General features: G+C 35.9%; 1 protein-coding gene across 4 annotated transcripts; it reads left to right on the top strand.

Moving 5' to 3' along the window:
• The first annotated feature begins 47 nt into the window (after positions 1-47).
• Positions 48-24,117, top strand: MTIF2 (mitochondrial translational initiation factor 2). 4 transcript variants are annotated; one of them, XM_054575433.1, is made up of 15 exons: positions 48-322; positions 436-602; positions 1,977-2,202; positions 2,569-2,680; positions 7,333-7,504; positions 7,931-8,091; positions 8,904-9,080; positions 13,534-13,673; positions 15,944-16,068; positions 17,211-17,415; positions 17,804-18,056; positions 18,711-18,851; positions 20,974-21,138; positions 23,246-23,386; positions 23,915-24,117. In XM_054575433.1, the coding sequence occupies exons 3-15, from the start codon at positions 1,984-1,986 to the stop codon at positions 24,085-24,087; spliced, it is 2,184 nt and encodes a 727-aa protein (XP_054431408.1). In that variant the 5' UTR covers positions 48-322; positions 436-602; positions 1,977-1,983; the 3' UTR covers positions 24,088-24,117. The 4 variants fall into 4 exon arrangements, with proteins under 4 accessions (XP_054431408.1, XP_054431409.1, XP_054431407.1 ...); XM_054575434.1 differs by having other exon boundaries at positions 48-145; XM_054575432.1 differs by having other exon boundaries at positions 48-602.
• The last annotated feature ends 801 nt before the right edge of the window (positions 24,118-24,918 follow it).

Raw genomic sequence — 24,918 nt, forward strand, 5'->3', positions numbered from 1 at the left:
TGCGGGAAGAACCGCTTCCGCCGGCACCGGAAGCCAGGCGGGGACCTTTTCGGAGACGTACTGACGGACAGTCAGTTTTCCCGGGTCCAGAAGGTGATCTTCCAGTCTCAGAACCCAGACACTCCGGGCTTTGTGTACAAGCTAAGTGAGCGGGGTCCCTCAGCCGGGTCGTCCCGGGTGGCGTATACTGTTTGGCCCCAAGTGTCAGTGGCACAAATCATAAACACTGCGCTTTCGGAAGCTTTTCCATGATGTAGTTACTCCCTGCGTGACCCTCCTGTAGGCTTACCGAAGCCGTGTGCGACCAGAAGCGCTGTGACAGGTGCGGACCTCAGTCCCAGCCTCCCTTGTGCCCAGGGCTTTCTGGGTTCGGGTTCCAGGCGAAGCCACCGAACATCCGTACTTTTTCTACAGTGACTTCTTTTTGCCTTTAAGATAAGTTCCAAGGCTTCCAACTGTTATATTCAGACGTTTCCACCAGTGCAACTACGGATTTCCAGCAACCTTTTCCAAATTCAGTGGATGTCCCCGCGGTGAGGCGAGAGAACACCGAATGGGGTGTCGAAAGCCTGGCTTCTAGTCCTGACTGCCGTGAACTAGCGGTATGACATTGGAGAAGGGTTTTTTTTTTTTTGAGCACTCTGGGCTCCATTTTACTTTTCTGCAAAATGAGGGGCTTGGAGTTAGTAGCAAGTAAGGTGCTTTCCAATTTTGATATTTGGATTATTGCCCTCAATGTTTTTCTAATTCCAGCATTAATTATCTATCTGCGCCCTAGTTAATCTCCATGTAAGGCCTTTCCTCCTACCCCGTTAATGTGTGTCCTTGTCAAATCTGATTTTAGACTCATTAAAATTATTTTCCTCCCTAAGGAATCCTATGCTTCCTGAGTACTGTTTACTTCTTAGTCCAGACACTTGTACCTAAGTAGGATTTTTAAAATGTGCCATTCTTGAGGTGTTTAAAGGTGTTTAATGTGCCTGAGAATCATATTGGAACACTTTAAAGACAGTAAACTCTGAAGGAAGGGATGCTGCTCATTAAACTTTGAACCAAAAGCCTCAAAGACACTGCCTGGGGAAGTTGGTGCTCAGGAAATGTTTGCTGAGGAGAAAACAAGCACTTCTTACATTGGTTTAGTTGTCCCTACCCTTAAAAACTGAAAAGTGAAACTAGAAATGCAGGCTTGGAAGCAGAAGGAAAAAAAGTCTCAAGGAGGAAAAGAACTATACACTGAGCTCTAAACAATACTTTTGAGTCCTGTTGCAGTATTCTCCCAAACTCTTCTTTCATCCCAAGAATGATACTCAAAAGACATTATTTAATAGATATATTATTGGGTACCTTCTTTCCTCTCTAAAGCATCATAGGGCAGTGGGGAACAGGGAAAAATGGTGAATGTTCAAAGACAATTCCAAGTAGAGGGGGCTTCTGCAAAGGTCCAAATTAGATGACAAACCTTTGGAGATTACAGGTGGGTAAGAATAATAAAAGCCTGGGAGGTAGGAGTGAGGGGACTATAAGAGTTTAAGAAAGATGAAGTGAGATCAGCATAGGGCAGATAATGAATCTTTACATACCGTGTTTTGAAATTGTACATTAAACTGGTGATTAGTGAGGGGCATTGGTGGGTGTTTAGCAGAGAGCTGATGAGTTCAAATTTGCATTTTAGAAAAATCACTCTATTTTTGATTTGGTTAGTTGATGTTTTTCAAGAGTGAAAAAATAGCCCTTTATAAGTTTGTTATTGTATTTCCATTCTATCATGGTAGGAACATTAACAATAGTAATACTTAATGTCTAGAAAGTTAGTATGGAATCCCAACTCTGGCTAGACTGAGCTCTTTCAGGGCAGGAACCTGGTTTTCTTCATTGTAACTCTAGTGCATTGCTTTCCATGTAGTAGATATCCAATTCATATCCACTGACTTGATTTAAATATTAATGAAAATATTACCTTAAAACTTTTTTTCTAGGAGAAACATGAGCCAGAAGATGATGAAGTTGGAGAATTTGCTGCGATTTCACACCCTTTGTAGACAGCTGCATAGCCTAGGTCAAAGAAGAACGTTAGCACAGTGGAGGCATGTGTTTTCATCAGCTTACCCAGCATGGGCAGCTCAGCAGCACGCCCGGCCCTGGCAGACAGACACGCTCCTCGGGACTGCTTTATCTCAATATAGGCTTATAGTAACAAAGAAGGTAGTTAAAGATTTCTGTCATTAGTGTAATATTTCGTCTGAAATGAAAGTGCATAGAGCCATGAGTAGAAGTTCGTTTTGAATATTTTGTCATTTATAGAATCATTATTCCATAATGCTACACTCCAGGTAATAAATCTTTGTGAAGAAGGGAAGTTCTAGTTGGTAATGCTGATGAATTTGATTACTTGGAAAATGGTGTATAACATTAAATTAAGAATGTAGGACTTTTAATTTTAGGCTGAGATTTAACTGTTATGGGAGTATTAATTGAAATAGAAGCTGTAGTAGATATTCCAGAATAAATATAAATTGTCACTTAAAAGTTTTTCTTCCTTCTTTTCCATGCATTCTGAATTTTTGATAGGAAGGAAGATCACGGAAATCTCAGTTATCTTCACCAAAATCTAAGAAGGAGGTGGAGGTATGGCTTGGAATGACTGTTGAGGAGCTGGCCAAAGCAATGGAAAAGGATGAAGGTGAGCCACATAATTTTATAAGAAGAAATATGGAAACTTGGAATACCTGGTATTTTATTTGCAATGAGACTAAAGCATTCAAGGATAAAAATTAGACTGGCAGTTAAAAAATTTTTAAGTCATTCCAATATTTTTCACTTTATGTCACATACTCTAATTTGTTTCTTGGCTCTTTGCCAAATGTAATTCTCTAAGACTTTGCTTCTAATAAAAGTGGAAATGATTTTCTTATCTGAACTAAACTGTCTCAGAAAATTTGGGGGGTATAAGATTAAGTCCAAAGCGTGTCTTTGGACTAAGGGACCATATTTATATTCATTTACTTTCTCTTTGTTTTTCTATAATTTTATGATTTCCTTTTTTCACTAATTTTAACAATATCTGTAGTGCCAGCAGAAAAATATTCATAGCATTAATCACAACTTCTAATAATACTTTTTTTATTTATAAGTGTATAGCATCCTTATCATTTTTTTATTCCTTCATTGCACCATTGATGTATTTATTACCAATTTAGGATATTTGGAACAAAATTTGAGTTTTCATTATAAACTGACAGAAGATTATTTGACTTTGGGTGGTGGACACACAGTGCAATGTACAGGTCATGTATCAAAGAAATGTACATTTGGAACCTATATGACCTTATTAACCCAGTGTCACCCCAATGAATTTAATTAAAAAAAGAAAAAAATTAAAAAGCTTTCAGTAAACAAGAACTAGTTCATGATTGTAGCAAAATAAAGTAACAAGTGATTCAGAGTTTTGGAAAAAATAAATAATAATAATAACTCATATTTATTTAGCTCTTACTGGTACCAATACTTTATATTTATTAATTGTTATTCTCACAGTGTACTAGTTGTAGGTATGATTATTATCCCCATTTATAGGTTGAGGAACTGAGGTATAGAGAGTATAATTAATTGCCCAGGATTTCACACCTAGTATGTGGTAGAACCAGGATTTGAACCTGGGAATACAGCTTCAGAGCCCGTGCTCTTCCTATGCACAGACCAAATTATCTCTCCAGAATTGTTATTTTGTAAACTACAGCAGAACTAGAATTTTAATGTTTTCTACCTGAAAGTGTTACCATTCTTTGTTCATGTACATCTTGACAAAGAATAGAAAATTAGCACACTGTTTCGTGTGCTAATAATTTTGTGGTTGCATTATGTATTCATTTGATAACCAGAAAACATTAAGAGAACAAATGGATATGGTTATATCATTCAGAATTTTCCCATGGAAAAGTGTATTGATATGATTTTATAAATAATATTAATAATAAACTTTATTTTAAAACTTCATTTTGGCAATTTTCATACCTATACAAAAGCAGAAATAATAGAATAATAAGCATAATGTATGTTTAAGCCAGTGACAATTATTAATATATCATTTGATATATAAATACTTCTGTATCTATTGATAAAAGGTGAGGATTCTTTTTTTTAAACATTACCACACACATTCTCATAACCATAGTAATTCCTTTGTATCACTAAATAAATAGAATTATTAAAATATAAATTTAATGCCACAGATCAATGCTCTAAACCCAAACTGATCTATTTGAAGCTTATTTAATATTATATGCACATATCTTTTGAATTAAACATGGTATTTATATGGTGAATATTTTTAACTACTGTATTAGCAGTCTGAGTACATTTCTTTTCCTTCCCTGGGTCAATTAAAATAACCTGATAAAATATTTCTTGTTGAAATGCTTTGGGTGCTTTTGTACATGTTAATATTTATTTAAGTCTTGGATAAAAATAAAATAACATGTCAATACTAAATGTACTTGATACATGGGAAAAAGATTATCGCTATGATCAAGCTACCTTTCAAAAGTTTAGCAAACATATTGGAAAACTGTACTTACTGGGTTACTAGGGATTTTTAGTATTGTTAGAAACAGAATTGTATTCATTATAACCTTTTTTTTTAGAAGGAGTTTTATTGTTTTCTGATAGTGTATCCATATAGAAAATTTGAATTATATCATTCTTAAAATGTGTTTTTTTGGGAAAGGATGTGGTAAGGAGATACATAGGAAAGGGTTTTTGCATTATTGTGGAGTATTGTCAGTGATGTGCTGGGACTTGCAACACTTTGTGAGCCAGTCACTAAATTAAGAGGATTATGGGGGCTGGTTGCTGAATGCAGCCATTTAAAAAATTAAATGATAAACGAATATAATATACACTCATCAAAACTCTTCACTTCCTAAATATTTTACTGCATTTTACTATTATCTGTATTCTTGAGGTTATTCATGCATATGTTACCTAAACATTAGAAACACTAAATAATAGTGTGCTACTGCGTATTTCTTTCCATCTCTGGGTTTAGTGATTTCATGTTGGTAGCTTGAAGTTAACTATGGTATTTGCACCATTGAAATTAGGAAATGCCATAAATCAGGAAATTTTTTAAAAATTTATATATTGACTTGAGAGAGAGGAAGGGAGGAACATCAATTTATTGTTTTACTCATTTATGCATTCTTTCATTGAATCTTTGTTTTTTATTAGAATTTATTGGAGAGACATTAGTTAATAAAATTATATAGATTTCAGGTATACCATTCTACAATACGTCATCTATTATTGTATTGTGTCTTTACCACCCCAAGCATTGGTTGATTGTTGCATGTACCCTGATGAGAGATTGAACCCACAAGCTTCCCATGTGCGGGCAATGCTCTAACCAACTAAGCCATCCAGCCAGGGCAGGAATTTTTGGGGGCGGTGGAAAGGCTTCTGAGTAAACATTTATCAGAATGCTTCTGCGTAGGATGTTCTTTTAGTGTGATGTTCTATTCATTTTAGGATGCTTTTAATTCATATCTTTTTTTTTTAATTGTTCAAATACATTTTTCTCCATTTTCCTGCCACCACTTCCCCGCTGCCTCCCTCCACTCCCCTAACTCTTTCCCACTTTGGCTTTGTCCATGGGTCCTTTATACATGTTCCTTGACTTGACCCTTCCCTTCCCATTCCCCGCCACCACCCTCCCTCCTTCCCTCTTGATTCTATTGGTTTCTTTTTTCTTTCAATGTTGCTGGTTATATTTTCCTTGCTTGTTTGTTTTGTTGATTACGTTCCACTTATAGGTGAGATCATATGGTATTTGTCTTTCACCCCTTGGCTTATTTCACTTAGCATAATGCTTTCCAGTTCCATCCATGCTGTCGCGAAGAGCAGTAGCTTTCTTTCTTTCTGCTGCATAGTATTCCATTGTGTAAATGTACCATAGTTTTTTTTTACTTATGGGCACTCATTTACTTATGGGCACTTAGGTTGCTTCCAGCACTTGGCTATTGTAAATTGTGCTGCTATGAACATTGGGGTGCATAGGTTCTTTTGAATTGGTGTATATTTCATCTCTTTCTTTCAAAATATATTTATAAGATGATTGAACATAAATGAAGAAACATAAAACTACTTATTTTATTATCATAATAGGTACATTAATTTATCATCCATAGGGGAATATGACTGAAATTAAAACAAAACACACTAAATAAAATTAAAAAAGAACAAGTAAATATTTTTCATATATTTTAAGACTTTTTGGACCCTGAATAGATAAACATAAATTAATTACTTGTGTGTATGCTAAGATACTGTGTATGTGTATATGTACATATGACTATGTATATGTACATACAGTCAATCATCATCATTTGGGGATTCTGTATTGGTGCATTCTTTAAAATGTATTTGCAGACCCAAAATCAATACCCACAGCGCTTCTGCAGTCATTCCCCAACATGTGCAGAGGGGTGAAAATTTTGAGTTGCCTGATCACACATTCTTAGCTAAGGTTCAATGAGACAACATTCTGCCTTCTTATTTCAGCTCTCATACTGTAAACAGGTGTCATTTTTGTGGTTTATTTAGTGCCACGTGTTTTGCATTTTTGTACTTATTGTTGGTGATTTTGCTGTTTAAAATAGCCCCTGAGCATAGTGCTGGAGTTTAGTGTTACTAACTACAGGAAGACTGTAATGTGCTGTACAGAGAAAATAGATGTTTAGATAAGCCTCCTTCTGGTATTAGTGGTTATGGTGCTGCTAGCCATGAGTTCAGGGTTAATGAATCAACAACATAGTATATTAAATAAAATGTCTTTAAACAAACACTTAAAACAAGGTATGTATTGATCAGCTGATGAAAATTTTGTGACTAAAGGCTAAAGGAACCTAACCCTGTATTTTTCCCTTAGAGCAATGGTTTAATATTCAGTGTTCATGAAGGTTTTATAGAACATAACTGCTGTGAATAACAAGAATTGACTGTTTGTATACACACATTTGTATATGTATGACATAAGTAAGCACAGCTTTTCAAAGAACTAGACTATGATAAATTACTCAATACTAAATATATACATATGCAATTGAATGTTTTTCTGATGGTTCAGATGATTCATAAGGTTTATAAATATTCTGTATATTTATGAATATGCAGAAATTCCAATTTATATAAATGCATTATATTTTAAAGATCATTTTCTTTTTAGCTTCTTTGTGATTTAACTTTAGAGAAATTGATAACTTATATAGTTATTCCTCTGACTGAGTGTACTGTTTATATGGACAGTTATTAATAGAGATCACTTTCTTATTTTACCAGATTATATATATGAAGCTTTAATGAACACTGCTATCAACATAGATTCACTAGAAGCAGACTCACATTTAGATGAAGTCTGGATCAAAGAAGTAATAAAGAAGGCAGGGATGAAGTTAAAATGGAGCAAATTAAAAAAGGACAAAGTCAGAGAAAATAAAGATGCTGTGAGAAGGTAAAACATAATCGTATAATGGGGAAAGGAGACCACATAGTTTTAATGGGAAGAGTTGCCTTAAAGTTTCTTTTGCAATTAAAATGATGTTAAGCTTTTCTTCGAAGTACTTAAAGCATCAATATGTTTAGGTTATTATAAAACTCTGAGGGTTATTTCTCCTAGTTTTCCAAGTATGTATATTGATCCTGAACTTAAAATATTTATTCAGTTCTGCTCGTCATTATGAAGATGCCAGCTGTAGATAGGTAGTCATATATTTTGTCATAATTCATTGAATGTGTAGAAGAAGAAAGTATGTCTAATCAAAGCTGAAGGTTGGTTTTTATTGTTAATGGTAGTTCACAGAGATAACTGCAAATTAGTTCACTGGCTATAAACTGTTGTGATGTTTAAGAAATGAAACTCCTTTGCTATTGATTTTAGGCCCCAGGCAGATCCAGCTTTATTAACCCCAAGGTCCCCTGTTGTTACAATAATGGGTCATGTTGATCATGGGAAAACGACGTTACTTGACAAACTGAGAAAAACTCAAGTTGCAGCAACGGAAGCTGGAGGCATCACTCAGCACATTGGTGCCTTTCTTGGTATGAACACAAATTACCTTACAATGTGCTTGGTAACTCCATATATTACTTTCTTTATTGTATGAAATATACAAATTCAAAGTAAAAGGAAGGCTTAAGGGTAAAGTCATTAGTTTGATGAAATGTAGGACTGGTGGTTAATAAAGGTTATTTTGTACATTCTATAAGATGAAAATTATATTACCTTTTTATTCTAGCCCATTCTTAGTTTGGTTTAATGAACTTAAATTTTTCAGTGTTAGATTGTGGTAATGTTATTGATAATAATTAAAAATAATAGCTACCATTAGGTAGATATTAAATATTCCTACCTATAGGGAAGGAGGCTGAGACTTGTTTAAGTTAAGTTACTTGGTCAAGGTACACAGCTAGTAAGTGACAAAGCTAGGATTTAAACCCAAGGCTTTTGGACTCAGATCCTGAGCTACCAATTGTATACTAAATTGCCTTTGTTGTTCAAGGCAGTTGTGCAGCTGATGTTTGCTGATGCAGGGTGGCTGCTTATACAACTATCAGTGTATTCTCTCTCCAAAATGGATATCAGTTGGTACATTTATGAAAGTAATAATATTCTTGAAATATAAAGAGTTTTAGTTTGAAGTTATTACATGCAAAGAAAACTCTACACATCTCACTGGTATGGTATCACTTTTTGTTGTGAAATTATGATCTCCATTGTTCTGATTAAGATTAATGGAAGGAATAAAATTATTTTAAAGAATTAATTGTTTTTTATTATGTCGCATATATTCCTTCATATTAATGAAGTACACATTTGAGTCCTTACTGTTTTTGGATTTCTGTTTCCACAGTCTCTCTACCTTCTGGGGAAAAGATAACCTTTCTTGATACTCCAGGACATGCTGCTTTCTCAGCAATGAGAGCCAGAGGCGCTCAGGTCACTGATATTGTCATATTGGTTGTAGCTGCAGATGATGGAGTAATGAAACAAACTGTAGAATCTATTCAGCATGCCAAAGATGCTCAAGGTACTGTGTGGGTATGGCAGACTTACAAGTCACTGTTCTCGGGCAATGCACATGTAGCTCATTCGATCTTCATGGTAATCTCAGTATTATTATACCTGCGTTTATGGATAAGGCTCAAAGAGAGTTGAATTGTTTTCCCACAGACATAACTACTAAGAACAGTGTAGCAGGATTCAATTTGGGACTTGTGATCACAAGTACAGTCTTTTCTGTACTATTTACTTGGCATAGTGTAATACTACAGCAGTCTCAAATAACTTTTAAAATAACTTTTTATTATGGAAATTTTGAATAGACATAAAAGTAGGAAGAGAATAACAAACCCCTATGTGCCCATTACGTAAATTCATTACAAGTTTCAAAGTAGTGATATTCTAATTCTGTTATTCCTTGTTCTTTATTCATCTCGAATTATTTGCTAAAGAGAAACTTTCTTCTCATATTCTTTAAGTAAATTCTTATTTGGTCAAAGGTATAAGATCAAAACTTTTGGAAAATTACTTGGCTTTTTTTCTCCCTTTTTTCTCCATTTAAAAATTGTAACACAGGCACACACTCTGCACATTCATTTTTATTCTGATATGAAAATTTGCCCACTGTTAAAGTGCTGTTCTCTTGAGAAAATGTACCTGATGGATGCATCACATTCTCCTAGGCATTTTGGTAAGGAAAAAAAAAGGTTGAGAATCACTGATTTAATCAAATTCTTTCATTTCACAACATAAAAACTAAGACCCAAAAGAGTGGCAGGAGCTCTGCTCATTACAGTTTGTTTGCAACATGTTTGCATTTGGAATCTGATCTTCTACTTTTCAGTGTTACTCTCTTTCCTTTTTAATTTCTCAAAATTGCGTTTGTGGAATGGACTATGTTCTTAATGATTTTAAGGAATATAACAAAAAGAGTGATAAATTTGCCAGAGATCCATAACAAAGCAGTTTATTAAGATAAGTGATAAATTCTATATATACTTTTTAAAAATTATATTTTATTGATTATGCTGTTACAGTTGTTGCAATTTTTCCCTCTTTGCCCCCCACCCACTCAGCACCCCCCATACCCTCAGGCAATCCCTACACCATTGTTCATGTTCCTATGTCATGAGTATAGGTTCTTCAGCCACTCCATTTCCTATACTGTACTTTACATCCCCCTGGCCATTCTGTAACTACCAATTGGTACTTCTCAATCCCCATACCTTTTCACCCGTTCCCCCACACCTCCCTCCCATCTGGCAACTATCAAAATGCTCTTCATATCCATGATTCTGTCTCTCCACTCTTGTTTGCTTAGTTTGTTTTTTAGATTCAACCGTTGATAGATATATATTTATTGGCCATTTTATTCATAGTTTTGATCTTTTTCTTAAATAAGTCCCTTTAACATTTCATTTAATAATGATTTGGTGATAATGAACTCCTTTAGTTTTTTACTTGTCTTGGAAGCTCTTTGTCTTTATCTGCCCTTCAATTCTAAATGATAGCTTTGCTGGGTAGAGCAATCTTGGCTACAGGTCCCTGCTTTTCTTGACTTTGAATATGTCTTGCCAATTCCTTCTAGCCTGCAAAGTTTCTTTTGAGAAGTCAGCTGACAGTCTTATGGGCACTCCCCTGTAGGTAACTAACTTCTTTCCTCTTGCTGCTTTTAAGATTCTTTCTTTATCTTTAACCTTTGGCATTTTAATTATGATGTGTCTTAGAATGAGCCTGTTTGCATCCATCTTGTCTGGGATTCTCTGTGCTTCCTGTATTTGCATATTTATTTCATTCACCAAATTAGGGAAGTTTTCTTTTTTATTTTTTCAAATAGATTTCCCATTCCTTGTTCTTTCTCTTCTCTGTCTGGCACCCTTATGATGCGAATGTTGGAACGTTTGAAGTTGTCCCAGAAGCTGCTTACATTATCCTTGTTTTTTTAGATCCTTTTTCTTCTTGTTGTTCTGATTGGTGGTTTTTAGCTTTCTTATGTTTCAAATCATTGATTTGATTCTTGGCTTCATCCACTCTACCATTGTTTCCCTGTAAATTGTTCTTTATTTTAATTAGTGTATCCTTCATTTCTGACTGGATCATTTTTATGCTGTTGAGGTCCTCACTAAGTTCCTTGAGAATCCTAATAACCAGTGTTTTGAACTCTGCATCTGATAGATTGCTTATCTCCATTTTGTTTAGTTTTTTTTCTGGATTTTGTTCTGTTCTTTCATTTGGGCCATATTTCTTTGTCTGCTCATTTTGGCAGCCTCCCTGTGTTTGTTCCTGTGTATTTGGTAGAGCTGCTATGACTCCCTGACTTGGGAGCATGGCCTAATACAGTAGGTGTCCTGTGGGGTCCTGTGGCACAGCATCCCCTGTCACCCAAGCTGGGTACTCGAGGTGCGCCCTCTGTGTGGGCTGAGTACACCCTCCTCTTGTAGTTGAAACTTCATTGCTGTTGGCAGGTCAATGGAAGGGATTTACCCAGATTAGTCAGCTGCAAGGACTGACTGTGACCACTGACCACCAGCCTCCCCCTCCATGGAGGATCAGCTGTGCAGGGTCAGGGTAGTATAGCTGTCCACTGGGTGCACAGGCTCTGTGGTTTCCAGGGTGGTGCAGTCCAAGGTCAGCCCTCTCCTATGTTTTGCCCAAGGCCACTGTGCATGAACTATTAAGCAATCTGAGGTGGCTGCTACTTGTGCTGGGCTTGGAGATTCCCAGGTGAAGCCAAGCTATGATTCTAGACTGGCTGCTGCAAGTGCCCTGCTTGGGGCCACTTAGCAAGAGGTACGGGGGCTGGGGCTGATTGAGGCCAGTTGTCGCTTGTTTGATAGAATTTAGGAAGTTGTGCAGCATGAGCCAAGACCAGCCATTCATATGGAAAATCATGGTTAACAGCTTGGGTGGGCCCATAAGTTGGGTGGGATGGAGTCCCAGGGGATCTCCAAGGCAGGTTCAAACAGTGTTAGCCAGGTTGATGGAGTCTCAGATGTGGCACTCATCTGTCAGTTCTGTGGCTCTGTGTTTGGAGGGCTCAGAATAGGGACAACAGCCTCTGCCTACCTTTCTGTCTGGGAGGAAGCTGTCCCCTGGCTCCTCCCTTGATGCCAGACATTTCAGCTCCTCCCTGTATGCCACCAGTGGCCTTTCAAGCTGCTTCCCCAGAGCTTGAATTCAGAGGGAATGAGTCTGATTAACTCTGTGCGTGTGTTCTTTAAGTGAAACTGCTTGGGACTCTAGGAGTTTCTTCCACCAACTCAGTCCCCACTGGTTTTTGCAGCCAGAAGTTATGGGGACTTATCTTCCTGACACTGGAACCCTGGGCTGGTGGGGATGCCTGGTGTGAGGCTTGGGCTCCTTGTTCCTGAGATAGCCCTTCTGAATTTGTATCTACCACATACACTTACCTGGCAGGGGAGATACCATGATCATGAATTTTTATCCACCACATGTGGATATGGGACCAGACCGTTCTCCATCTCTGCCCCTCCTCTCAGTCTGGATGGATGTGGTTTCTTTAATTCCATAGTTGTCAGACTTCCCTTCAACTCTATTTCTGATGATGCTGAGTGATGGTTCTATAGTCTAGTTGTAATTTTGATGTGGTTGTGCAAGGAGGTGAGCTGTGTTTACCCATGCCACAATCTTGACCAGAAGATCTCTATCATGCTTTCTATACCCATTCTCTTGGTCCCTGTTAAGTTCCAGCTCATCAATATGGGATGTACTTTTTCGTAGTAGTAAGTTGTAGATTGCGTAGCTTTTTGTGTGTCTGTTTCCCATTTTTGTTCCTTTGATACTTGAGAAAATTGCAGAGTTGGTGAAACCCAACAAAAGAAGCATCTCCTAGAATTTTGTGTTGATTTTTCTTATGAGAGCATATGTTTAGTAATGACAAGTGGATTATAAGATTATTTGGTTCATTCATTAAGTAAACATTTATCGAGAATCTATAACTATGTGTCAGTCACTGAGCTAAATGTGTGAATAAAAAGTTGCTGTAAATCCTAAAGGAAAGTTTACAGTAACGATACCTAATTTCACCCCAGGGTAAAATATTACGTTTTAACAATGAGTCAGTAGCTCCTGGAAAGAAGAGGCAAATCATCTAGTGTCATTAGAATCTTCTCTTGATTTTTTTCCAGAGATTATCTTCAGTATAGTTGCTAATTTTGCTTTCAGGTTTAAGGATAGGCCTTTTTCTACCTACCGCATCTTTTTGTTTTGTGTTAAATCATCTTAAGTGTCTATTCTTAATTCACAATTGGTTTATCATTACAATTTTGACATTTCATGTCTGGAATCCTTTATATGTAGAAAGCAGAGTAGAGTGTGCGGAAATTGGGTCTTTTTAGGTCTTTTGTTAGATAAGTACATCCACTGAGTAAAGAGAAAGCCAGAAAAGGTTGGTGTCTTCATTGCGAATACCTGGAATTGAAGGTGTCATCGTTTGAACTCTTCTTAACTTTGTCTTTCAGTACCTATTGTCCTTGCCATAAACAAATGTGACAAAGCTGAGGCTGATCCTGAAAAAGTAAAAAAAGAACTGCTAGCTTATGACGTGGTGTGTGAAGATTATGGAGGTGACGTACAAGCAGTGCATGTCTCTGCCCTAACGGTAAGTGCATAGATGATATGTTTATCCTGTTCTTCATAGCACATTATACATAATGAACATTTTGACATACATAACTTCTGTGTTTGTTTAAAAATTCTCTGGGTACTAGGCAAAGCTGGTATCATCCTCGTTTGGCAGATTAGAAGTTAGGCTCAGAAAGTTAGAAAGTTAAGCTCAGTCCCAATCCAGGGTTACACAGCTGATTCATGGGTAATTGGGTTTAAACCTAATGTTGCTCTTTTTATGAGATACTTAGAATGAGGAGACTAAATGGTGAATGATGTGGGGATAGGGTATTAGTAGCCTAAAGACTGTTTTAAGCAGAAATTAAATCCAGTTAATAATAAAAACTAAAAAGGTTGTAGAGCATTCAAGAAAGTTTTAAACAAATAGAAATTTCCCTAATACAAAGGTGAAACATTTGGGTTCAGTTTGTAAGTGATTGATATACTGTTTCTATGAATTAAATTGCTATAAATTTTATAATGTTATTTATGATAAATTTTATTCTATTTTAAATTACAAATTACTGTTTTCTAGTTGAAAAACACCAAGGAAGCTTACTACCTGCTTTGTGATAGCATTTTCCAATTTTCTTATCCTATGCAGGTTGTTGCTAAGAAGCAATTTTTTTTTATTCTTATATTCCATAGTTTATTCTTCAAATAGACCATTTTTCCCCCTAAGATCATTCACTGAGGGATCGTACTGTATTTGGTCACATTCTTTCAGTTAATTTTATCTTTACTTTTTCTAAATTTGTTACCTACAAGATGCTTAGAAATTATCTCTCCTCACCCTAACTGGTGTGTCTCAGTGGGTTTGGTATTGTCCTACAAATGGAAAGATTGCTGGTTCAGTCCCTGTCAGGGCACATGCCTGGGTTGTGGGCCAGGGCCCTGGTTGGAGGCATGAGAGACAGCTGGTCGATGTTTCTCTCCCTCTTTCGTCTTCCCTTCCCCTCTTTCTAAAAATAAAGAAATAAAATCTTTAAAAAACAAAACAAATTATGCCTCCTTTAATAGTAAAACCCTGCCTCTTTTTCTCTGAAACTCATAAAATGCCGCCTTACTTTGTTATCTTTCCACTATTACACTCAGAGCCAGATGGCAAGGTTAAAATGTTTAAAGACATGGCTTCATTTTCTGCCCAGATACGATGAAATGAGTAGATAGACATAAAGCTGCTTAGGCAGATCTGGAGACATGGCAGAGATGGTTCCTGTGGGATGGAGCGAGTTGGGAGAGGGGCAGGGAAGTAAGATGAGACCTCCTTTTTCAAGGTAAATATAGAGGTCTACATTATGCAAAGAAACAGCCCCAGCACTGTTTTCCAGTGCAGCATTTCGTAAATTGGAAAAAATTCTAGGAATAAGTATTGTAGATGGGTAAGCAAAGTATTTTGTTTACAGTTGTCTCTGTTTTATACTCTGTAACAACTGTGAGCAATCCCTCAGCTGACACGGAGAATGAAAAAATCCCTTGCCCATCAGGTCTAGTTCTATCACCTGTGTAATCAGCTGTGTAATCTTGGAGCCCTAAGAAAGCATGGTAAACATAGATCATGAAAGATAGAAGAATCATCTAATCTAGTCCTTCATTTTACAGTTGAAGAAAGGAGATCCAGGGAGGTAAATTGATATTTTAGGTTTGCACAGTTGGGTGGTTACAGTGGATCAAATGAAAAAATAGGTATGAAAGCTTGTCACATGAGATAGAACCTCAATGTAAAGTACCATTGTAAAGAAACTGAAAGGAAGAAAACACTATAACAGAGACAGAAGGAAGAGAGAGAATGAATGCAGCATCGTTTATGAGAGAGTATTAAGAAGAGCCACTAATGGCCATTCTTAAGAAAAGTGGCCACTGTTTCTTGTAAGATCTGCCCCTGAATCAGGCTTTCTTGCTTATGCTTCCCTCTCTCCCTCCCTCCCTCCCGGCCTTTCTTCCCTCCTTTCTTTCTTCCTCCCAATTGCATAATTCATGCTTTTAATGCTTAAAAAGATAAATATATATTAGTGTCAGCAATAAAAATAAATTGAAAAAAGTTAAAAAGAAAATAACTCCTATCAATTCATCAACTAATAATCCATGAAGTTCACTGATAGAATAGAGAAATGGAAATATTTTTTCAAAGTGGAAGATTTAGAAATAAAGTCTTTGGCTCAAGAGAGAGAAAGAGAGAAATATAGTATAATTGTCCAGAATTATTTGGCTTTCTGAACTGATGTTTACAGATAATGTATATTAACAACTTCTTTTATGTTAAAGGGTGATAATTTGATGGCTTTGGCAGAGGCAACAGTTACTCTTGCAGAAATGTTAGAATTGAAAGCGGACCCCACTGGTCCAGTGGAAGGTACAGTAATAGAATCTTTCACAGACAAAGGAAGAGGGTAAGACTATTAAAATGCTTTCTTTTTAATAATTTTGTTGCGTTGTTTTTGTGAACTGATCATGCTATAATGTGTTATTTTTATTGCATGTTATGGTTTGTCCATAAACAATATTTTCAAAGTATTTTTTAAAAGTGTTTTATTTCACTAGCACACAGAACACAAACATGCAGTTATTAATGGATCATAACAACTGCCTGTATACATGTAGTTGTCATATTTAAATAACTTAAACATTTAATTTGTTTGACTTTTTTATCCTCACTCACTTTACTGGACTGGCAAAGCTTCATGTCTAACAGAAATTGGAATGAAATAGCAATTGTTGTCTTTTAGGGTTTCTAAATTCTTTATGTCCTTACCTATTAATATAAAAAATAGGAAAGTCTTTGGAATGGTATCCTTGCCTTTAATTTTCCTCCCTATCAACAAAAGAAGTCTTCTCAGTGCTTAACAAATTAAATGAAGGGGATTAGGATTCTGTCAGAACACTCAGCTATTTGCATCTTCCATTACCATAACTTTATAAGAACTGGTTTTTTTTTAATTGTGGTAAATGTACATAACATTACCTTCTTAATCATCCTACCCATTTTTAAGTGAACAGTTCAGTGGTTTTAAGTATATTCACATTGTTGTGCATCTTGCAAAACTGAAATGCTGTATCCATGAAACTAATTTTCCCTCCCTCTCCCCTGGGTCTTGGCAGCTACCTTTTCATTTTCTGTTTCTATGATTTTAACTACTTTAGATACTTCATATGAGTGGAATCATACAGGATTTGTCCTTTTTGACTTGCTTATTTTAGTTAGCATAAATGATCTTGAGGTTCATCCATGTTGTAGCATGTAACAGGATTTCCTTTTTTTTTTTTTTAAGGTTCCATTGTATTTATATACTGCATTTTCTTTATCCATTCTTCCATTGAAGGACATTTGAGTTGCTTCCACCTTTCAACAATTGTGAATAAATGTTTTTATAGTATGAAAAACAGCCTGAGGAGTTTAGAAGTGGTAAAATAAACACTATGTGTACATATTATATATATCCAAGTTTCATAAAAATATCTTTGCTCTACTTAAGAAAGTACTATTACATCCCAATTATGGAATTAAGAATAAATACCTTTATTTTCATTTTAGTCCTGTTACTACAGCAATAATTCAAAGAGGAACTTTGAGAAAAGGCTCGATTCTGGTTGCTGGAAAGAGTTGGGCAAAAGTGCGCTTAATGTTTGATGAAAATGGAAAAACAATTAATGAGGCCTGTCCCAGCATCCCAGTGGGAATTATAGGCTGGAGAGACCTCCCTTCTGCGGGAGATGAAATTCTTGAAGTAGAATCTGAGGTATATCAAGCTTGATTTCTATATATTAGATATGATATAATTTTAATTATCAATCTGTAATGTTATATCAAGTAAGTATATTAATGCTAACTTATTATTAACTAGTATTAGACATTCTAGACTATAAGGAGCTGTGAGGGGACCAAGAGGGCCTTTTTAGAATTTGGCTATAGAATATTTTAAAATTTGAGATAGGATTTTTAAATTAAATAGTTTCAATTATACACAAAGCCTCCAAATTAAAGTTTTATAAGTTTCTTGACACTTATAAAATTAGTGGTTTCATATGAGTAATTAAACTCATAGTGGAGGAAAAATACAAAGCTTTTAACTCAGCCGTTACCAGTTTCTATGTAGTTAAATAATGCCTTTTTTTTTCCCTGTAAAGTCAAGGGCACGTGAAGTTGTTGAGTGGAGGAAATATGAGCAGGAAGAGGAGAAAAATAAAGAGGATCTAAAAATAATAGAAGAAAAACGAAAGGAACACCAAGAAGCACATCGGAAAGCCCGTGAGAAGTATGGCACTTTGCACTGGAAGCAGAGATCATATATAAATTACCAAGAAAAAAAAGAACAAACTATCTTGAAGCCGAAAGAGAAAGTGGAAAGAGACTTAAATATACTTCCTATAATTATTAAAGGTGATTATTTTTAAAGATTTTACTTAACTCATTTTTGGAATATATGTATTTCTTCATTCTCACAATTAATTTGAGCTCTTAAATTTAAGCCAAAAGTATCTCAGTATTTTGGGGAAGACATTTTTATAGAGGTATAATTGACATATATATTAGTTTCAGTTGTATAACATAATGATTCGATATTGGTATATATTGTGAAATGTTCACTGAAAGAAGCCTAGTTAACATTGATCAATATACATATTTACAGATTCTTTTTTTCTTGTGATGAGAACTTTTAAGATCTCTGTTAGCAACTTTCAAATCTGCAGTACAGTATTAACTGTAGTCACCATGCTGTATATTACATCCCCATGACTTATAACTGAAAGTTTGTACCATTTGACCTCTTTCACCCTTTTTACCTCTTCCCTCTGGGAGAGATTTTCTTAGTAACCATTTTTCTTTCTGATTTTGTTGTAAATGTTGTAAATGTAAATGTGATTCATTATACTTTATAAAATTGAGTAGATATTTATAATGCTAAACGTAAATAAAAGTGGATTTAGTGGTAAATGTCATTCCCATTAGCATTTTTAATAGATTATCATCATTTTTGCATCTGTTAATGCCTAACCCTTAGCACCAATAATTTTAAACTATTGCTGCATTTAGGTGATGTTGATGGTTCTGTTGAGGCCATTTTGAACGTTATGGATACCTATGACGCTTCACATGAGTGTGAACTTGAATTAGTACATTTTGGTGTGGGTGATATTAGTGAAAATGATGTTAACCTTGCTGAAACATTTCATGGTAAGGATTCCGTTTCCTGTTTAACTTTGTTTCCTAGAATACACTGAACCATTTGCTTCTGTCTTTTGTTGCTCGGCTAGTCGCACCTGACATTTGCCTTATATAGCATCACCCTTCCTCTGGTAGTCAAGTCCCCTGCTACCATTTGAGGGCAGCTGGGATGTGCAATATTTTAGCCATAGCTCCACTTGTCATTGTGCTGCAGCCTTGGGGAACCAGTAGTGGTTCTTGATTTTTTTTTTGAAAGTACCATTCCTGTCTCATCTCCCCATTCTTCGCTGTTCCCCTCCCAATCCAGATTTGGTTCTGGATCTTTCTTCTAGATTTTTGAATGCTCCTAACACTGTAATCAGCCTATTCAGCACTTTGCTTCATCTTTTACGTTTGACTGCCTGTTTTTGTTCATTGATAATTTGATAAATCATCTTTCTTAGATGAAAAGTTTTTGTTAGCTTTAAATGCCTAGAAGGCAAGAGAACTGTTCATTACTTGAACTTATGATACTCAGAAATAGGACTCATGGCTGTCTCTTTAACTAGGTCTGTCACTTAGCAAAGTACCAGCACTACTGAGTGATTAATGAATCATTTAGGAAGTAGCTACTTCGTGGCCTGACTTAATTAGAATTAGATGTTACCTCTACTACAGAAAAGGTATTTTCAGTAATGCTGGTTAGCTCAAAGTATTTTTATAGGCGCTAATTGTCTTAGCAAGGTGATTTTCAGCTGGTCTGCTGCAAGAATTTTTAAAACATGCCAATACCTGACTGTTTATTCAGGGGCACTGACCTCTTTTCCCTTAGATTGTCAAATAAAGAAATGACGACAACCAACAAACAATAGCCATCTGGTGTGAATGAATCAAAATTATACTTATTTTTTGTCAGATCAGCAAAAAGTATATTTTTTTGCTGTGCCACAGAATTTTGGTAATTAGGTTATATGAGCTATGTGCCATGAGATGAAAAAGGTTGAAAATTACTGACCTAGCATTGTACTATGGTAATGTAGATAGTGTATTGAATGGTTTCTTAATGATAAGACTTCCAAGGTGGTTGATTTTCTTTTGATTAAGCTCTTTGCATTAACTGTGTTTCACTTGTTTAAGTTTAGAGTGTTTTGTTTTTGTTCCCCCGCCCAAGGTATTTGCAGTTAAATACTTTATTTGTTCTTTGGTAAAATGCTCAGCTTTACCCTAACCAGTGTGGCTCAGTTGGTTGGTCATTGTCCTGCAAGCGAAGGGTCGCTGGTTTGTTTCCAGGTCAGGGCACATTGCATGGGTTGAGGATTCGGTCCCCTACTGGACATGTCTGAAAGGCAACTGATTGATGTTTCTCTCTCACACTGATGTTTCTCTACCTCTCTTTCTCCCTCCCTTCCCCACTCTGTAAATAAGTAAATAAAACCTTTAACAAATACTTAAAAATAAAATGCTTAGCTTCATAGAACTTCTTTCATTTGTTTTAAAAGATTTTATTATTTTTAGAGAGAGGGAAAGGAGGGGAGAAAAAGGAGAGAAACATCAATTGGCTGTCTGTTGTACGTACCTGATCAAAACCAACCGCAACCCAGGCATGTGCCCTGACGGCGAATCCAACTGGTGACCTTTCGCTTTGCAGGATGATGTCCAACCAACTGAGCCACACTGGTCAGGGCAGGGCTCATTCCTTAAATCTCTTAAACTTTACCAGTTAAGTATTTTTGAGCAGCTGAATACCTAAGAGTAAACCATAAAAGTTGTAGAATTGTTATTAAAATAATGTAATATTTCAGCCCTAGTAATTTTTTTTCTTGTATCTCTGGTATAAAAATTAAAACTTTGTTTAGCATACCACCTCACACACTATGGGCACCTAAAATAATGTTCCTTAAATGCAGACTTTTTGAATAGCAAAGAAATTTTCCTTGTTAAACAAGCCACAATAGAATTTATAAAATCCTTTTATTAATTTGAAAATTTACTAGTTTTCATGAGAAAAAATTATAGAATTTCTCATTGCCCAATCTTGCTTTTAATTTATGTAAAAGAAAATAAAACAATTTAGATTTGAGTTTCTGTTTGAAAGATAAACTGCTTAGAACGATACTTGTGCTACTTTATTGACTGTATTTCTGATTGCCAGGTGTTATATATGGCTTCAATGTGAACGCAGGCAATGCTATCCAGCAGTCAGCTGCAAAGAAAGGAGTAAAAATTAAACTTCACAAAATCATTTACCGTCTTGTTGAAGATTTGCAGGAAGAACTGAGCAGCAGGTTGCCCTGCACTGTGGAAGAGCATACAATAGGTGAATGTTCACTGACTGTTAAACATTCATATCTTAGATGCTGTAAATGACACTTGAAAGCAACTTTGGGGAAATGTATTTTACTGTTGAATTGCATTCCCTGTTCCAATACATATCCTTGTGCTCTAGAAAAAATGACTACTGCACATAAGAATTTTCAGTGTAACTTCATATGTATTATAAACGCTTAGATCCTGAGGGTACAAGACAAGTAAGGCAATAAGAACTTAACCTTAAGTTTACACATGAACAATTGTAATGTAAATTAGACTGTGGTGGGAGGCACAAAAATTATGTCATTGAAGGAACCATTGATTTTGCCCTGGAACTGGCAGAGAAATCTACCGTGGGAAGAAAATTTACTTTATATTTAAATGTTAAATATTTAAAAATATTCTTTCTAGCATATCCCTTGGCCAGATTATAGGCTAAATTTATGACAGCTGGATCATGTGTTCTTTTTCCTCCCCATAAAGGTTTTTCTGTTTTTGTTTTTGTTAACTTTTTATTTTGAGGGTAGTTCTAAATATCCAGAAAACTTACAAGAAAAGTATAAGGAACTCCCTCCCATATATCCTTTACCCAATTCACCAGTTATTTACATTTTGCCCCATTTGCTCTATTCCCCGTCTCCCCTAATTTCTTTTTCTGATCATTTGAAAGTAAATGTGGAATACTGTGTCCATTTGCCACTAAATACTTGCATTTCCTAAGCACAAAGATGTTCTCTTATAAAATCATAGAATAAATATTAAACTCAGAAAATTTAACATTAGTACTATTATCTAAACCACAGTCCATAATTCAGATTTTGTCCATTGCTCCAATAAAGAATTTATAGGTATGTTTTTCTCTTAATCCAGGATTACAGATTACATTTAATTTTTCAGAGTTGTTTTTTTTTTTTTTTTGACTGTGACATTTTTGAAGTGTAGAGGCCAGTGACTTACAAGTTCTTTTTAATTTTTAAAAAAGATTTTATTTATTTTTAGAAAGAGGGGAAGGGAATGACAGAGAGGAGAGAAACATCAATGTGTGGTTGCCTCTCACTCACCCCCTCCTGTAGACCTAGCCTGCAACCCAGGCATGTGGCGTGACTGAGAATCAAACCAGTGACCCTTTGGTTCACAGGCCAGTGCGTTGACCACTGAGCCACACCAGCCAGGGATAGAATGTTCTTTAATTTGGATTTGGCTGCTATTTCCTCAGTGAGATTCAGTATTTGCATTTTTGGTCTATAGTAGACTTATTTAAGGCTTCTCTGACTCATTTAACATGATCATACAGAGGTTTGTATGTTCTTGTGCTAAGAGCAATTTGGAAAACCGAATGTTTCTAGGAGTAAGCAAGCACCAGTGAGCTAACACTAACCCTGGGAAATCGGTCCATTATAGTGTATGGTACGACGCCATTATTGGAATTTGTTTTAATTTTCAGTTACTGAAAAGGTTAAGCTGAGACACAGAATTAGTACTCTTAAGTGGGTATGAATTACCAGTGGTGAGATTAAAAATAAATCGGGGTCAGGGGGAGGGTTTAAGGGGACTAAATGGTAATGGAAAAAGTATATAATAAAAAAGTTAAAAAAAAATCAGGTTATAACGCATGATCTAGCCAAGAAAATATATTGAGAAACTGATGAAAACTAGGTTTTCATGGAACAGACAGGAATTGTACTAATTAATCTTTTGCTTTCTTTTTTGAATACCCTCCTCCACCTCCTTCTATCCTTCTTCCCCTGGCCATCACCACACTGTGGTCCATATCCATGAGTTTTTTTCTTTTTTTTGCTTACTCTTATCATTGATTATTATCTCCTAGTGCATTTTGCTAAGCCAGAAAAGTGAGTTACATTTTTCTTTCATTCACTCATTTGGTAAGCACATGTATTACTGTGATTTTGTTTTCTAAGAATATCTAAGAATTTCATTTTTATTTGGAACAGTGGTCAGAAATATAAAGTTGGTGGAGTCAAAGAAAACCAGGCCTTCCATGCCCGAGTTTGTATTTTTCTCACACCTTTAATTCTTGCCTTGCACAATGTCAGAAATTATGTATATTTCAGAATCTTTTATTTTCTGTACTCAATGTTCTCTTCTTCCTGAAGGTGAGGCTTCTATACTAGCTACCTTCTCCATAACAGAAGGGAAGAAAAAAGTTCCTGTGGCTGGCTGCAGAGTCCAAAAGGGACAATTGGAAAAGCAAAAAAAATTTAAGTTAATCCGTAACGGACATGTTATCTGGAAGGGTAAGTAAGCAACGTCAAAATCTGTTTCTATGATATATCCAGTCACCTGAACCTCACAGTTCTCTGTAACCATCCAAAATCTGTCTTTCACTCCTGTAATCCTAGTTCAAGCCACTCCTTGCTGGTAGCTGATCTCCAGTTGCTGGGTTTGCTCCCTTACTAGCTCTGATACTCCAAGATTATTAGTCCCTTAGTATGATTTCCTAAACTCCTTGAAGACTCTTTCCAGGCATGTCTCCTCCACTGTATATCATACTTGCTTCAGTCCTTTGACCTTTTGCCTGCAATGTCTTTTATCCTGGTTTATCTTATTTCAAGTCCTGAGTACATAGGCCCATCCTCTGCAGTTAGCCTGTCTTTAAAAAGGGAGGTTTATCTTTCACTACAAATCTTGTTTCCCCAGTATTTAGTCTTGTTTAACAAGACTGTAAAACTTTTAACAATTCCAGTGTAATTTTAACACCAGACTACACAGCACTTAGCTAACTATGTTATTTGTTGACTATATGAACTTTTTTTTTTTTTAAGGCTTATTAACCTCGCTGAAACACCATAAAGACGACGTTTCAGTCATCAGAACTGGAATGGATTGTGGTCTCAGCTTAGATGAAGAAAGGATAGAATTTAAAGTGGGAGATGAAATTGTTTGTTATGAGGAAAAGGAAGTTTTAGCCAAGACTTCTTGGGACCCTGGATTTTAAAATTGTATTAAAAATGTAAAGATTAAATAATCTTACTTTATTATCAAGCAACTACTTTATTTAAGGTAAGAACTCACCACTTACTGGTCAGTAAATGCCCAAGTAATTCTATCAAACATTAACATGCATTAACTGTCAAAATAGGAAAACAAATATTTAGGATGCCTTCAACTGGAAATCCTGGTGTTAAAGTGATTTTATTGGCCCACCATAGAATGTAATAATCAGTTAATGAATGCCAAGTGAATGTTTTACTTGAGTGGTATCAAGAAAAGCAACCTCTCTGAATCGAGCTCCTTGGACAAAATATGGTACCAAGTAGGCTTGAAACTATTTTTCAACAGGACTAGTAAGCCAACATTAGTAGCTTGAATCCCTTCCTAAGTTCATGCTCAGCACTGAACAATGAAGCATATTCCCTTGCACTACAGACAGCAAACATCCCAGACGAACCATCCAGGGACTCAAGGTGAATTTTTGAATTTGCAATTTACAGCTGTCTTTACATTTTGTATATGAAATATGCCATAGCCTCTTTTTTAGGCAGTGCTTTAACACCAATTCACACAAATCAGTGTTTCTCAATTTGGGGGTAGGAGTTAATCCTCCCTCACCCAGGGGTCATTTGGCAATGTATACATACACTTTTGATTGTGCTAATGGGGGTGGAGTGCTACTAGCATTAAGCAGTAGAGGCCAGGGATGCTCATCACTATGATGCACAGGGCAGCTCCCACCACGAATTACCTGGTCAAAAATGCCAGTAGCACCGAGGTTAAACTGACAGAAACACAAACTGCTTTAGTATCTAGATGGCTGGTAGTAAATAAA

Source organism: Pteronotus mesoamericanus, unplaced genomic scaffold (assembly GCF_021234165.1).
Source record: "Pteronotus mesoamericanus isolate MK-2021 breed Mesoamerican mustached bat unplaced genomic scaffold, CSHL_Meso_final contig_291, whole genome shotgun sequence".
In the NCBI taxonomy this organism is placed as follows: Eukaryota; Metazoa; Chordata; class Mammalia; order Chiroptera; family Mormoopidae; genus Pteronotus; species Pteronotus mesoamericanus.